This window comes from Nannobrachium achirus, assembly GCF_963921795.1.
Source record: "Nannobrachium achirus genome assembly, chromosome: 15".
Taxonomy (NCBI): domain Eukaryota; kingdom Metazoa; phylum Chordata; class Actinopteri; order Myctophiformes; family Myctophidae; genus Nannobrachium; species Nannobrachium achirus.
The window spans coordinates 1,794,587-1,806,870 of NC_137822.1; the positions used below are offsets into that span (position 1 = coordinate 1,794,587).

The 12,284-nt window shown below is 41.4% G+C and overlaps 1 protein-coding gene across 3 annotated transcripts in view; it reads right to left on the reverse strand.

Annotated features, from left to right (window-relative positions):
- The window catches only part of fcho2 (FCH and mu domain containing endocytic adaptor 2), a 126,386-nt gene that overhangs the window by 24,161 nt on the left and 89,941 nt on the right, over positions 1-12,284 (reverse strand). For all 3 annotated transcript variants that reach the window (XM_080743330.1, XM_080743329.1, XM_080743328.1), the window contains 3 exons: positions 10,087-10,111; positions 4,607-4,649; positions 3,646-3,734 (listed from right to left, as the gene is read on the reverse strand). In XM_080743330.1, the coding sequence (XP_080599456.1) occupies positions 3,646-3,734; positions 4,607-4,649; positions 10,087-10,111 (157 nt within the window). The remainder of the gene's footprint in view (positions 1-3,645; positions 3,735-4,606; positions 4,650-10,086; positions 10,112-12,284) is intronic.

Sequence of the window (12,284 nt, forward strand, 5' to 3'; positions counted from 1 at the left end):
ATTCCAAAACTAATATTGAAAGTCTATAATGAAAATAAAATAAAATAAAACTCTTTTGCAATTGGCAAACCAAATGAGTACATGCCTCTCAGAAAAAAAACTAAAACAAAAAAACAAGACAGTTCTCTTAGTAAAAAGTAAAAAAATAAAAATAATAACCAGACAAATTAACAAAAAATAAATGAAAAGATACAAACAAAAAAGGTCAAAAATCAAGCAAAACAATAACAAAACAAAAACAAAAGGAAAGACAAGCCAAGCGCAAAACACCAACTCCACAACACTCGCGGCAGGGATCACGGCGTTACCGTGTTGCATTTGGCTCGCCGGAGACACCCTCCTGTCCGAGGGCACAGAGGACGCCTCCGAGACACAGGGGGCGCCGTCTCCTCCCCTATCATCACCGTCGCCCACCGCATCGTTGTTGTAGGGGTCGGCAGGGTCGTCGGAGAAGAAGCGGGTCGCCCTGCCGGCGGCGTTTCCCACGTTTCCCAGCTGTCCCGGGCTCTGGCGCCTCTGAGACGGGGCAGAGCGATCGCTGAAGCCGACCCACTGGCTCTGGGTCCACGACAGCGAGGAGAGAGCGTCCACGCTCTTGGGAGGGCCGCTGTCGGGGGCCGGGAGTGGTGGCTCGGCGGTGGCGGCAGGGGGGCCGGTGATGGGAGCGCTCTGCGCCCGGGGGTGGGCCTGGGCCGGGGCGGGCCGCAGCAGCTCAAAGGCGTTTTCGGGAGCGTCCCAGGGAGACGACGCGGGCGAGGCCAGGGAGGAGATGTCTTTGGACTGCTGGGTTACTACGTATAAGGGAGGGGATTGGGCCTCTCGTGGCGGCACCACCTCAGCTGAGGTGTGGGTGGGGACGGTGGTGCAGAGGCGGGTGTGGGGGATTAGAGCATAGTAGGATCACAACAGTAAGTCGCTGGTGTCAGGTGGAAACCTTGTATGTCCAAAAAAGTTACTTTTCACGATAATGGAAAGAAATAGACTGCTTTACATGGAGTTATTATTTAGTCACAAGCTCTTGTTAATACATTTCATTGGTTAAATATTTCAAAAAATAGACACTTATAGCAGCACAGCACTATGTAGATTTTTTTAATGAATAAGATGTAATTTTGTCCAATCTGTAAAGGTATGTTAATACTATCGAACTTATGCAATTGGGGTGGTTGTATTTTGTCTCCCTGCTCTTCTATTGAGACGTTTAGATCACGTCTCACCTAGACACAGGAAAAAAAAAGAAAGAAAAAAAGAAAAAACGGCCCAAAACACGGGAAACTCGGCGTGACGTCCTGGACATATGGGATAACTCGGGGAAACTCGTGGTAAAGCTGTCAATGAGTTAACAGGTGCAACTTTGTCAGAAAAAAAGCTTTACAAAAATGTAAACTATAAAGAGCAATTCAAACGTTTAAGGTTAATGTGTTAGTGTGCAGTTAAATTATTTTGGGGGGTGTTAGCCAAATGGAGCACACACACACATCGTTTTTACCTGGGGCCTGTGGCAATAAGACTTCTAAGTCGCTCCTTAGAAGAGACGGTGACGCAGGGATTGGTAGGAAAATGGACGCAAGGTCTGACATGGAAAGGCATATGGAAGAGATGACGACACACAGGAATACCACACGAACATAGGGATGGGACGCTAATCGTTATTATCGTTTATCGTGATAAAAAAAAAACACTCAACAATAGTCATATCAATATAAAATCAAATAAAAATTAATATAAAAAAAATATATATATATATATCAAAGAAATTTCGATTTACCGTGAAATTATCCTCCGTCATGCACTGGGATCAATTCACCTTTTTCTATTCAATTTACCTTTTAAACCCTCTGTTGGTAAACTGACTTGGAAATGACGTACTCGATACAGTCTTTTTTTTCACTATCTACCAAATCTCTTTGCCGAAAAATAGCCGATCTACAAGTTCACAACGCGTTGCAACGTGATGCGTTGTGAGCTTGTAGATCGGCTATTTTTTGGCAAATGTTCCAGCCCAGGAAAATGGATGTTGGGGACATTTTGATTATCGCGATAATATCGTAATTCTTTTGGTCACAATAATCGTGACGTGAAATGTTCATATCGTCCCATCCCTACAGGAAAATAGAATAGAATCCTGATTTATACTTCATCGTACGACGGTGCAGAGTGCCAAAAACAGCCTGTCTATGAGCTTGTGAGATCGTAGATCGGCTATTTTCGGCACGTGAGTATAAGCTAAACCACATTACAGCAAATAAAACAAACTCAGATAAAAGGGCGCGCAATGAAAGCAAAATTAAAGTACGACGAATGAATACAGTGTGAAAAAAAGGTACACAATGGTAGAAAATACTTTTCCTTTCTTTTTTCCCCCCAAGCGGGGTTTCTAATGATGAAACTCCCTCAATAGCAGATTACCTTCTTCACAGCCTAGAACAGTGATTTTGGGGGAGGTTTCCAGATGACAGAAAAGTGACAATTTAAGACTTTTAAGACCTTTTTAATAACTAAAGAAAAAAAAGTTAAAAAAGAACAAAAAAAAAAAGAAAAAGAAAATCACCATTACTGCAATCAAAAGTTATGTAATAACTGGTCAAACATTATCAAATTATAAAGGAAACGTGAATTTTCTTTCACAATATTTTGCTGTGGAACAGTAAAGAAATGTAATAATAATAATCCACTATGAATAGCAGATGTAAAAGCTCAGAACGCAGCGCATTGCGACGCGTTGTGAGCGTGAAGATCGGCTATTTAAGTTTGAAGTGCTTGTGTGGCCTGGTCACTTCTTTTCGGTCTTCCAGTACATAGATAGATAGATAGATAGATAGATAGATACCTTTATTATCCCAAGGGGGAAATTCACCATCCCGGACGCTTATTTTATTCCTCTCGCAAACTCCGGCAACAAACCGCTTGCTCCACACTGTACACACAGGGAGATTTAACAGGCCCTAAGCAGGGCCTTAAGTCCCCGGGCCGGCGTATGGTAATCGGGGGTGCTTTTCGCTGCTCTTTTGGCGTCTAAGCCGGGGGGACCTTTTGACATTAGCAAAATGCTGTTTGACAACATTACGTGCCAGTGGGCCTTAGAGCCGGCCCTCTGACCCCGGACGAGGTGCCAATTAACTGTGGATTACGCTTAGGCCGGGCAATGGGTCAGTGCTAACGTCACTCCGTTTCAACGCCCGGGCCATGAGAATCACACCGTCAATCTGAGGGTCGATTCATACTGCACTTTTAGAGCCTCATTTATTTCGGTTCGGCTCTGTCTAAACCAGTGGTCCTCAACCTGTGGGTCGGGACCCCCAAGGGGCTCCCCAAATGATTTTGGGGGCGGTCCCCAGATGATTGACTTAATGTGCAACATTGTTTTCTCACTCAATAGTAAACAAACCAACATGCAGTTTAAGTCTATAGAAGGTATATGCCCATTTCTAAAGTCACAGTCGATCTACAAGCTCACAAGCTTGTAGATCGGCTATTTTCGGCATGCAAGTGTAAAATCAGGCATCACAGCCTGCCCATTTTGTTTTTCTTTTCATTGTTTGTAGACAAAATCAACTAATTAACTAAATATGACTAAAACTAAATGCAAAAGACCATGACTAAACCTGAAATAAATAAAAACTTGCTGTCAAAATCAACACTGACCTGTTGATGGAGAGACAGAGGAGGAAGAGGCTGCCAGGGTGGAGGGTCCAAAGGGATCCAGGGAGAGCAGGTCATTGTTGCTCAGCTTGCTGTAGAGACCGAGAGACAGTGTTGATATCGTCCACTAAGACTACAGTATGACGAAATATTTTCACTGACGAAACCTAAATAAAAACTAAGCTATGATGACTAAAACTAAGATTAAATATAATGAAATTTATGTCAACAACCAAAAACTAAACTAAAATGTTAGGGACTAATGGAGAAGAGATCCAGGTCCAGTGGTAATCAGTAGAAATAGCTGATCTACAAGCTCACAACGCATTGCAATCCAAGTATAAGGCAAGCATTACGGTGCCATTATGGCCTGCTAAGATACATGTTAGTTGACTAAATTAACTGGAGATTTAGTTGACTAAAACACGAAAAGATTTCTAAAACTAAACATGTGACTTAAAACTAAATGGAACTTTATCCAAAAGACGTGGACTGAAACTAAATCAAAATTTGGTGTCAACACTAGTGGTCAGAATGCATGGATATATACTGTAGCTAAAATCTAAAATGACACAGATGCTTTACCGGTTTTAACTCATTGCCTGCCAAACCCGAGTTACTGTTATTTTTTTACACCGGATGGCGCTGTTCGCTAGCCTATAGGTCACCACTTATTTCCGGGGTTCTTTGGACAACACCTGACACGTCGATGACGTAAAAAAAAAAAAAAAAAGGAGGCGATGGAAAAACACCACATAGCGCATGTCTATGAGGCGATCTGGAAAGCGAAGTTGCTTTCATCTATCAAATGGATGGTCGCGTAAGGAGTATGGACCAGGATTAGCGGTTCTAGCGCGACTGTGGGTGTTTTTTGAGGGCTCCCGTAGGCGGATCACGATTTTGATGAAAGTTTGATGAAAAACACTAAGGACCTTTAGAGTAAGACTTTGGCTCAAATACTTACTCATTAAAAGACGTTGGCATTCTGGGTTTGGCCAGCTCGTCACCTATAGGGTGAGAAACAAACAGTTAGCATATTTAATGCCACAGACATTATGGCGACATGGCATGTGGAAATACTAATGGTCATCTACAAGTCTTTAAGGAGCAATAGCCTGTCATCTAGTACAGTGGTTTTCAACCAGTGGTCCTTGAAGGGGGCTCCAGGTGGCCCCCAGCTAAATGATGGACAGTTGGTAACCAAATGGACCTTTATAGATCTCTAACTCTTGACAATGTGAAATTAAACCAAACGGAACCGTAAATTTGGTTTCATTTCACACTCTCAAGAGGTATAATTACATTTTAAACATCAGCATTACTTAATTTACAAGAAGTCTACTCAATTAGAGACAAACTGTTTGGATCTACGTTTTGCCTGTTATCTCTCCTATGGTACCAACATCAATGCAGCATGGAATGGTGGACAAAACCTTATCCAACGACAACAAAATGTTCTAAGTCTTGGGTCTGAGAGGCTAAATCTCATCAAATGGTGGTCCGCAGATCAAAATAATGCGGAATAAATAATGGACCTTGATGTGAATAGGGTTGATATTGATAACCACTGATCTAGTAAAACAGACCATGGCCCACAAGTGATCAGTAAAAATAAAATCACCAGCAAGAAAATGTTGACCCATTAAGAACTTGAATTATTTTATACTTTAGCTATTAAAAATAGCAGATATATAAGCTCACAGCTTGTATATCTGCGAGCTTGTCTGTCAGTGGACTTTTGAAGACCACTGACATAGACAAATTTATTTATTTGGGAGACATTTAGAATTGGGTTAATATACCTGTATTCAAAGACTTGCTCAAATTGTCGAAAATAACATCTACAAGCTGTGAGCTTGTATATCTGCTATTTTTGTTATAGTTAAAGCATAAAATAATGGTTAAAGTGGTTGAAATCTAGAGTTACACCATTGCGTCCCAGGTCTTAAAGGGGTAAGTTAGCATTTGAAAGCCTTGCTCATGGCTTCAGAGTGTTATTCCTCAACGTCCCACAAAACATTTCATTGGCACATACAGTACTTTATTACTTGTATGAGTCAGCGACAGATAGAAACTGTGTGAACCTTGAATCAGTTTGGATGCTTTATTGCATTTAGTGCATCAAAGAACACTGAAGAAGACAGGAGACATAACAAGGAAACAAAAAGATTGTTTTGGACCATAGTATTCCAACACAATAAGTCTTTCTGCGAGTCTAGTCTTAGCCATTGCTGGACGCCGTCTATTAATGGCTGCCCGGGGCTGACATAAACAGAGCCGGAGTGCTTCTGTTGAGTCATTGTTGGCTGACAGTGACACAGAAAATATGAAGACGTATGAAAAAGGAAGCTACATTTCCAGCTCTGGTTGAAAACACGTTGGCTGTTGACAGCCTAACCTAGCCTAATGCAGTGCTCCTTCCTTGCTATAAAAGGTTGCTCGATGACCACTTTGTTGCGCCAATAAAAATAAATATCTTATTTTGTCTGCAGGGAGCTTCATATTTAATATACTTTCATACTATTGGGACAGTTTGGAAGCACATGTCATCCCCCCATTGTTCTTTGTTGTTACGTATCACATTGTATTTAGATTAGGTTTCAGCACATAATTAGGTTATATAGATTATACATCCACAGATTATTGTATCATGTGACTTTTGACACATTTTGTCAAAAGTCACACCTGGTACAGCAGTGATTCTCCAACGTTTTCATTGAAAGGACCCCCCAGTTTAATAGCCATTAGGGCCATGGACCCCCATAATACTCTCAGTTACACATCATTTACTGGGACCCCACTTTGAGATCCAGTACAGTACAGTACAGTACAGTACAGTACAGTACAGTACAGTACAGTATAATGAATGACAGTGAAAATGCTCAAAAACTGCCAATCAATCCCAGACAAATATCCTCTGCCAAAACCTTTCTCAATATTTAAAACAGACCCAAGACCCATTATTTAACCCATTTATAGAACCCCCATGCATAACTATAGGCTACCTTTCAATCCAGGAACCCTTTTTGGGGTGGCTAAACATTTTTCAGAAAACTTACTGTAGGTCAGGATTTAGAAGCAGTTTTTACTTTTTAGAATCAAACCCTGGGTCTAAAATAGTCAATAAAGCTTACTTCAATCAAGACTCTCATCTTTATCTTTACCAGCTTAACCCCCCCCCCCCCCCCCCACACACACACACACACACACACACACACACACACACACACACACACACACACACACCACCAACCCATTCGCTTTGTATGCAGTTGATCCACCCATTATACAGTAGTTCCACCCATATACAGTAGTCCCTTATTTAATTTGTAATGGCTTTCTGTTTGTCTTCGTCAAACACTTTGTGACAAACATGTTTGTTTTAAGTCATTTTGACATGAGCAGTAAGAAGGCCCCAAACCCCAATAACCGGACAAAGGTCCGAAAGTGTAGGACGTAACCACATGAGCGCAACACATATACTCCTTCCGACATCGGGCTTCGGACAGGCTTCCCGAACTATAGTCCAGGGAGTCAGGACATGTGGAGGTGCCCGGGCTCAGAAGAAAAGCTCGGAGAAGTTGTCAGAAGTTCAGAACAACGTCACTTTGTAGTTATTTAAAGGTTCGGACGTCGGAAGGATTATGCATTACGCTTTAAACCCTCTACGTATTTTGACCGGGGTTCCCCAGGGCTCTGTAGTAGGCCCCCCTCCTTGTTTCCCTCTACACCACATCTCTTTAAACTGCTGCATTGTGAGCTTGCAGAGCTACTATTTTTGACAAAATGTTCACCCCAAAACAGCGACGCTAGGGCTCATGTGGTTAAGGCCGAGTTATACTTAGTTGTGCGCCGAAAATAGCGGATCAACAAGCTCACAACGCAATGCGCGTCGTAAGCTTGTAGATCTGCTATTTTGGCATTTGACACCGTTTACAGCAAGAGAACATTATTTATCAGAAGTCGTGAAACAGCTGTTAGGAAGAGGCCGTGTCCACCAAGGTGATTTCCCCCTCCCCCCTCAGAAAGGTTTTCAATGGGAGCGCACATCTGGCTTTTGATCTGGTCAGTTTAAATCAGTGTTCATTTCTAATATGTTCGTCGACTAACCTTTTTTCACTGGCAAAAACAAACAAAAAAAACTAAGCAAAGATGACTAAAACTAAGACAATATTGACAATTTTGTCAAATAAATAAATACAAATAAAAACTAGACTAAAATGTTAGCGCGGGACTAGTGGAGATGAGATCCAGTAGAACTAAAAGACAAAGTCATTTTATATTTGGTTCTCTGAAAAAAGCAGATCTACCATCGTTTTTCAGCTGCAAAATCACTAATTACGACGCCAAAATACATTTTTGCCGACAAGATAGATTGGTATTTACCGTAGTCGACTAAAACTACACTAAAAAACTAAAACATTTCAGATGACTAAAACTAAATAAAATTTCATTCAAAGGACTAATGACTGAAACTAAATCAGAATTTGATGTCAAAATGAACACTTGGTCGGTTTTAAATCACAAACTCCAGGAGTTTTGGACGCCTTGCCTTTTGCCGTTGGGTGGAGGGGGGAAAAAAAACCTTTGTGGACCTTAGCTTGTTGTTAGCAGGTTGTAGCATCATAGTGGCAGGTTCTGTGACGATGGGGACGGCGTGACGGCTCGAGTAGTGACAGCTTGTGGGGGTGAGGAGAAGGAGGAGGCTCCCAGCTTAAAGAACAGTATATAATAATATACCTGCTACTCACCTGCTACCTGAGCCTTAGGGCTTAGTGAAGACACTCCAGACACCCCTACGCATGTGTAGAGTATATATCTATCAATGTCAACAGCTTTGATTAATGCAACTTAAAACCCATTTAGGCCTAGAATTATTGAATGCTTTAACCGGTGAAAAATAGCAGATATACAAGCTCACAGCGCGGCACCGAGTGCCACGCTGCGAGCTTGTAGATCTGCTATTTTTGAAAAACGTCGTGAAAATTGTGTGCAAATCTTTCATAAGCGAACTTTGTTAACTCAAATTTTGCTTCTGGGTGGTCCCTGGAACTAACTCTCTAGATTTTGAGATGGGGGTCCGTGGCCAAATAAATATAATTTTGGGGGTCCTTCACATGAAAAAGGTTTGAGAACCACTGACATAGTAGTCTCTCAAGAACAGACTAACTGAGCTCCAGTTAAGTGAAAAGGACCTTTTCTTTGACGATGGCTGGCCAGATTGCTGACATAGAAACATAGGTTTTTCCAAAAATCTTAGAAGGATTCAAAAGACACTTATAGAATCGATCAAAATTTGAATTTTCACGATTTTTCAAAAATAGCAGATCTACAAGCTCGCAGCGCGGCACTCTGTGCCGCGCTGTGAGCTTATATATCTGCTATTTTTCAAAAGTTAAAGCATGAAATAATGATACACAATAATGTGTACCCGTTCTAAAATGGGTTAAGAGTGTTTCAGTGTAAAATAAATGATACACTCTGGACCTACATCGACTGTTTATGCAGTCACTGCATAAACTGCATTCACTACATTGTAGTGAACAACACTAGTATGAAGTTTTATGAATTAAAGCCAAAAAGGTTTTGATGAAATAAGTCTACGATTACATTTGCTGCAGTAATCATTTGTCGCACGAGTGTTTGTTCTGTAACCGGAGTGTCCCCTTTTTAAGTTTCTCTCCAGCTCATCAGGGAATTTATTTTCAGGCCGGGATACCAATATAATCCAACCAGGAAGAGAGAAGTCATACAGGAATACGGGATGGACAAAACAGAAAAAAAAAAACTGGAATAAAAAGAAGACAATAGAAAATAATAAATAATGGTATTTCCTGTGTATTAAAGAGCTGGAGAGATGTGGGAACCCCTGTTAGTATACAGTGTAATTTCTATACAGTGTTTGTTCACTATCAGGATATGAATATGAGATTTTAACAAAGAAACGTACAACTTTTTATAGCTATTTTATATCTAAATAGTAAGAAATATCACTTACACCAACTTCAAAACACCTCTGAAATCAATAAGAAAAAGGCTCAAATAATAACACTTCATTGCCAGAATTGTGCATTGCTAAATAGAAATATGTAAAAAAAAACTTTCTTAGACTTCACCAATATCCACTAGAAAAGCATTGTTGAAAAGAAAATAATAATGAAAGATAATAAAAGTAAATCTCATTTGTGCGTTGGTGGGGAGATTCCCCTCGAGTACAGAAAAGAACTCCTGTGCACTTTTGCCTCGGTCGGAGGTGTTGGTTTTGGCAAGGATTCCGGCGTCTTTTTTCCCCCCCCTCTCTCTATTTTTAAAGACCAGAGTTGTCAAAAAGCGAGTCGGGGTCAAGTGAAATGTGGTGGAGAAGTGGTAGCGCTGCACGGTCATCAAACATCACACACGTACACACATCAGACAGGACGAGAGAAGGGAGGGGATAATACTCACTGGACTGATTCCTCCGTATCTGCCCCTGAGAAACACAAACAGAGCCTTCATTAATCACAGCACCAGGCAGGCACGTGCACACATAGACATCAAAAGGGGGGCTTGAGCCCCCTGCCCTTTTATCCGTCTGTAAAAAAACTGCCCTTTCCAGACCATAAATGCATAGGTGAAAGAAATGCAAATGCTTCTCTTTCCATGTCATATCTGAAAGCAGCATTCAATAGAATTGCCTTGTCAAAACTTGAATGAAGCGTCTCATGTTGAAAGAATTGCCCTCTCTGTGTAGATATCCATGCCATTACGCCACATCTCCAGTATTGACTTGGTTATGCTTAGTTCAGTGTGGTTACACACACCGAAAATAGCCAACCTCCAAGCTCACAACGCGTCGCGCTGCGCCGCGTTGTGAGCTTGGAGGTCTGCTGTTTTCGGTGCTTCCACCAAAAGGCCCGTTTGGAAATTCCAGCCCCTGCCTCTCTAACATTCTCTGCACGTCCCTGCACAGCACGGCCGTGCAAGAAAACCCACCGCTTTCTACTAATACTCCACTATATCAAACGTGGAAAAAGTACTCAAGTTCTTTACTGAAGTAAAAGTATCAATACTGCAATGTGGAAATACAAGTAAAGGTCCAGACTTGAATGCGCCCCAGTGTTGCACTCTGGAAAATAGAAGATCGACAAGCTCACAAGGCCATTGTGAGCTTGTAGATCGGCTATTTTCAGCATGCAAACCAAGTGTAAAATCGGGCATTCCGACGCCATCAAGGCGTAGATTTAGTTGACTAAAATCGTAGAATATGTAGTCGACTAAAATCGTATGATATTTAGTCAACTAAATCTAGACTAAAACTAAAACAGTTCAGATGACTAAAACATGACTAAAACTAATTTAGTTTTCTAAATTAAATGTTATTCAAAGACTAAAACTAAATCAAACTTTGCTGTCAAAATCATCACTGTACGCAAGGATTTGAAGTGTTCAACTCCACTACTGTAACTCGGCTACGACATTCACAACAACATGGCTCAGCTCAAAGGACCACAACATGTCACTTTTTTTTAAACGTTTATACGCGGAACGACCACCTTGTTTTCTCAAGAAACCGTCTTCAAAGGAAAACGGATAAATAATAAAAACTTCTAGAGGCTGCAGATCTACGGAACCGCAGTGAAAACGAAAAAAGAAAAGAGAAAAAAATGCAGTCTTGTCCAACAGCATAACGTCGTTGTCGGGTGAAAACCTTGTGGGTCCAAAACCGTTTATCATTTTTTAAATGATTTAAACTAGTGAAAACAGCCGATCTACAAGCACACAACGCCTCGCACCGCGAGGCGTTGTGTGCTTGTAGATCGACTGTTTTCACTACTTTTATACGACAGCCTTGTATGATGAAGCAGGAGAACGCACACATTTGAAACTTGGAGATACGAGCTTTCTGCCCGACGACGACGATAACTGACACTTTAAAAAGGGCCCTGAAAACTGTATTATTAACTTATTCCCGAGAGGCAGAGGCAATTTTCCACTTCACAGTTAAAAAGACAGTGCATATATCACAGGATTAGTGTGCACTCACACATACCAGACATTAAACCTAGGGTGAAGAATTCGGCAGCACAGGGCCATGCCTCCCTCCAACCCACCCCGCGATCCCCATAACCAACCATCAATCAGGGACGCAACCTGGCCGCGGTGGTGGTGCCCCCCACAATACGGCAACTTATGACCAAAAGCCCAGTTTAGATTTCATCGTGCGCCGAAAATAGCTAATCTACAAGCTCACTGGCATAGTGGAGATAGCGGATCTACAAGCCCATAATGGGTCGTGATGCAACGTGCCACAAGCTTGTAGATCAGCAACTTTCATTCAAGACATTTAAATAATGATTAAAAAAAGGAACGGTTTTGGAGGTTTCAACAGAAACAAAATCAAGTAAGGTCTTTATAAACGCAGGGTTCCCAACTGATAATTTTTACTTTAAAACAAACAGTTGAATTATGCCTATTTCTGGAGGAAAACAAAACTATTTTTGTGTCGAGTTTAATAAATGGGAAACTCCATAAACTTCAGATGACTTACTGTATGTCCAACACACTGAGTGGCTCACTATAGCGAACTTGTAGATCGGCCATTTTCGCCGTGCACGTCGCGGCCGTACGGCGTGTTTCTACACATTAAGCATTACTGTAGCCGT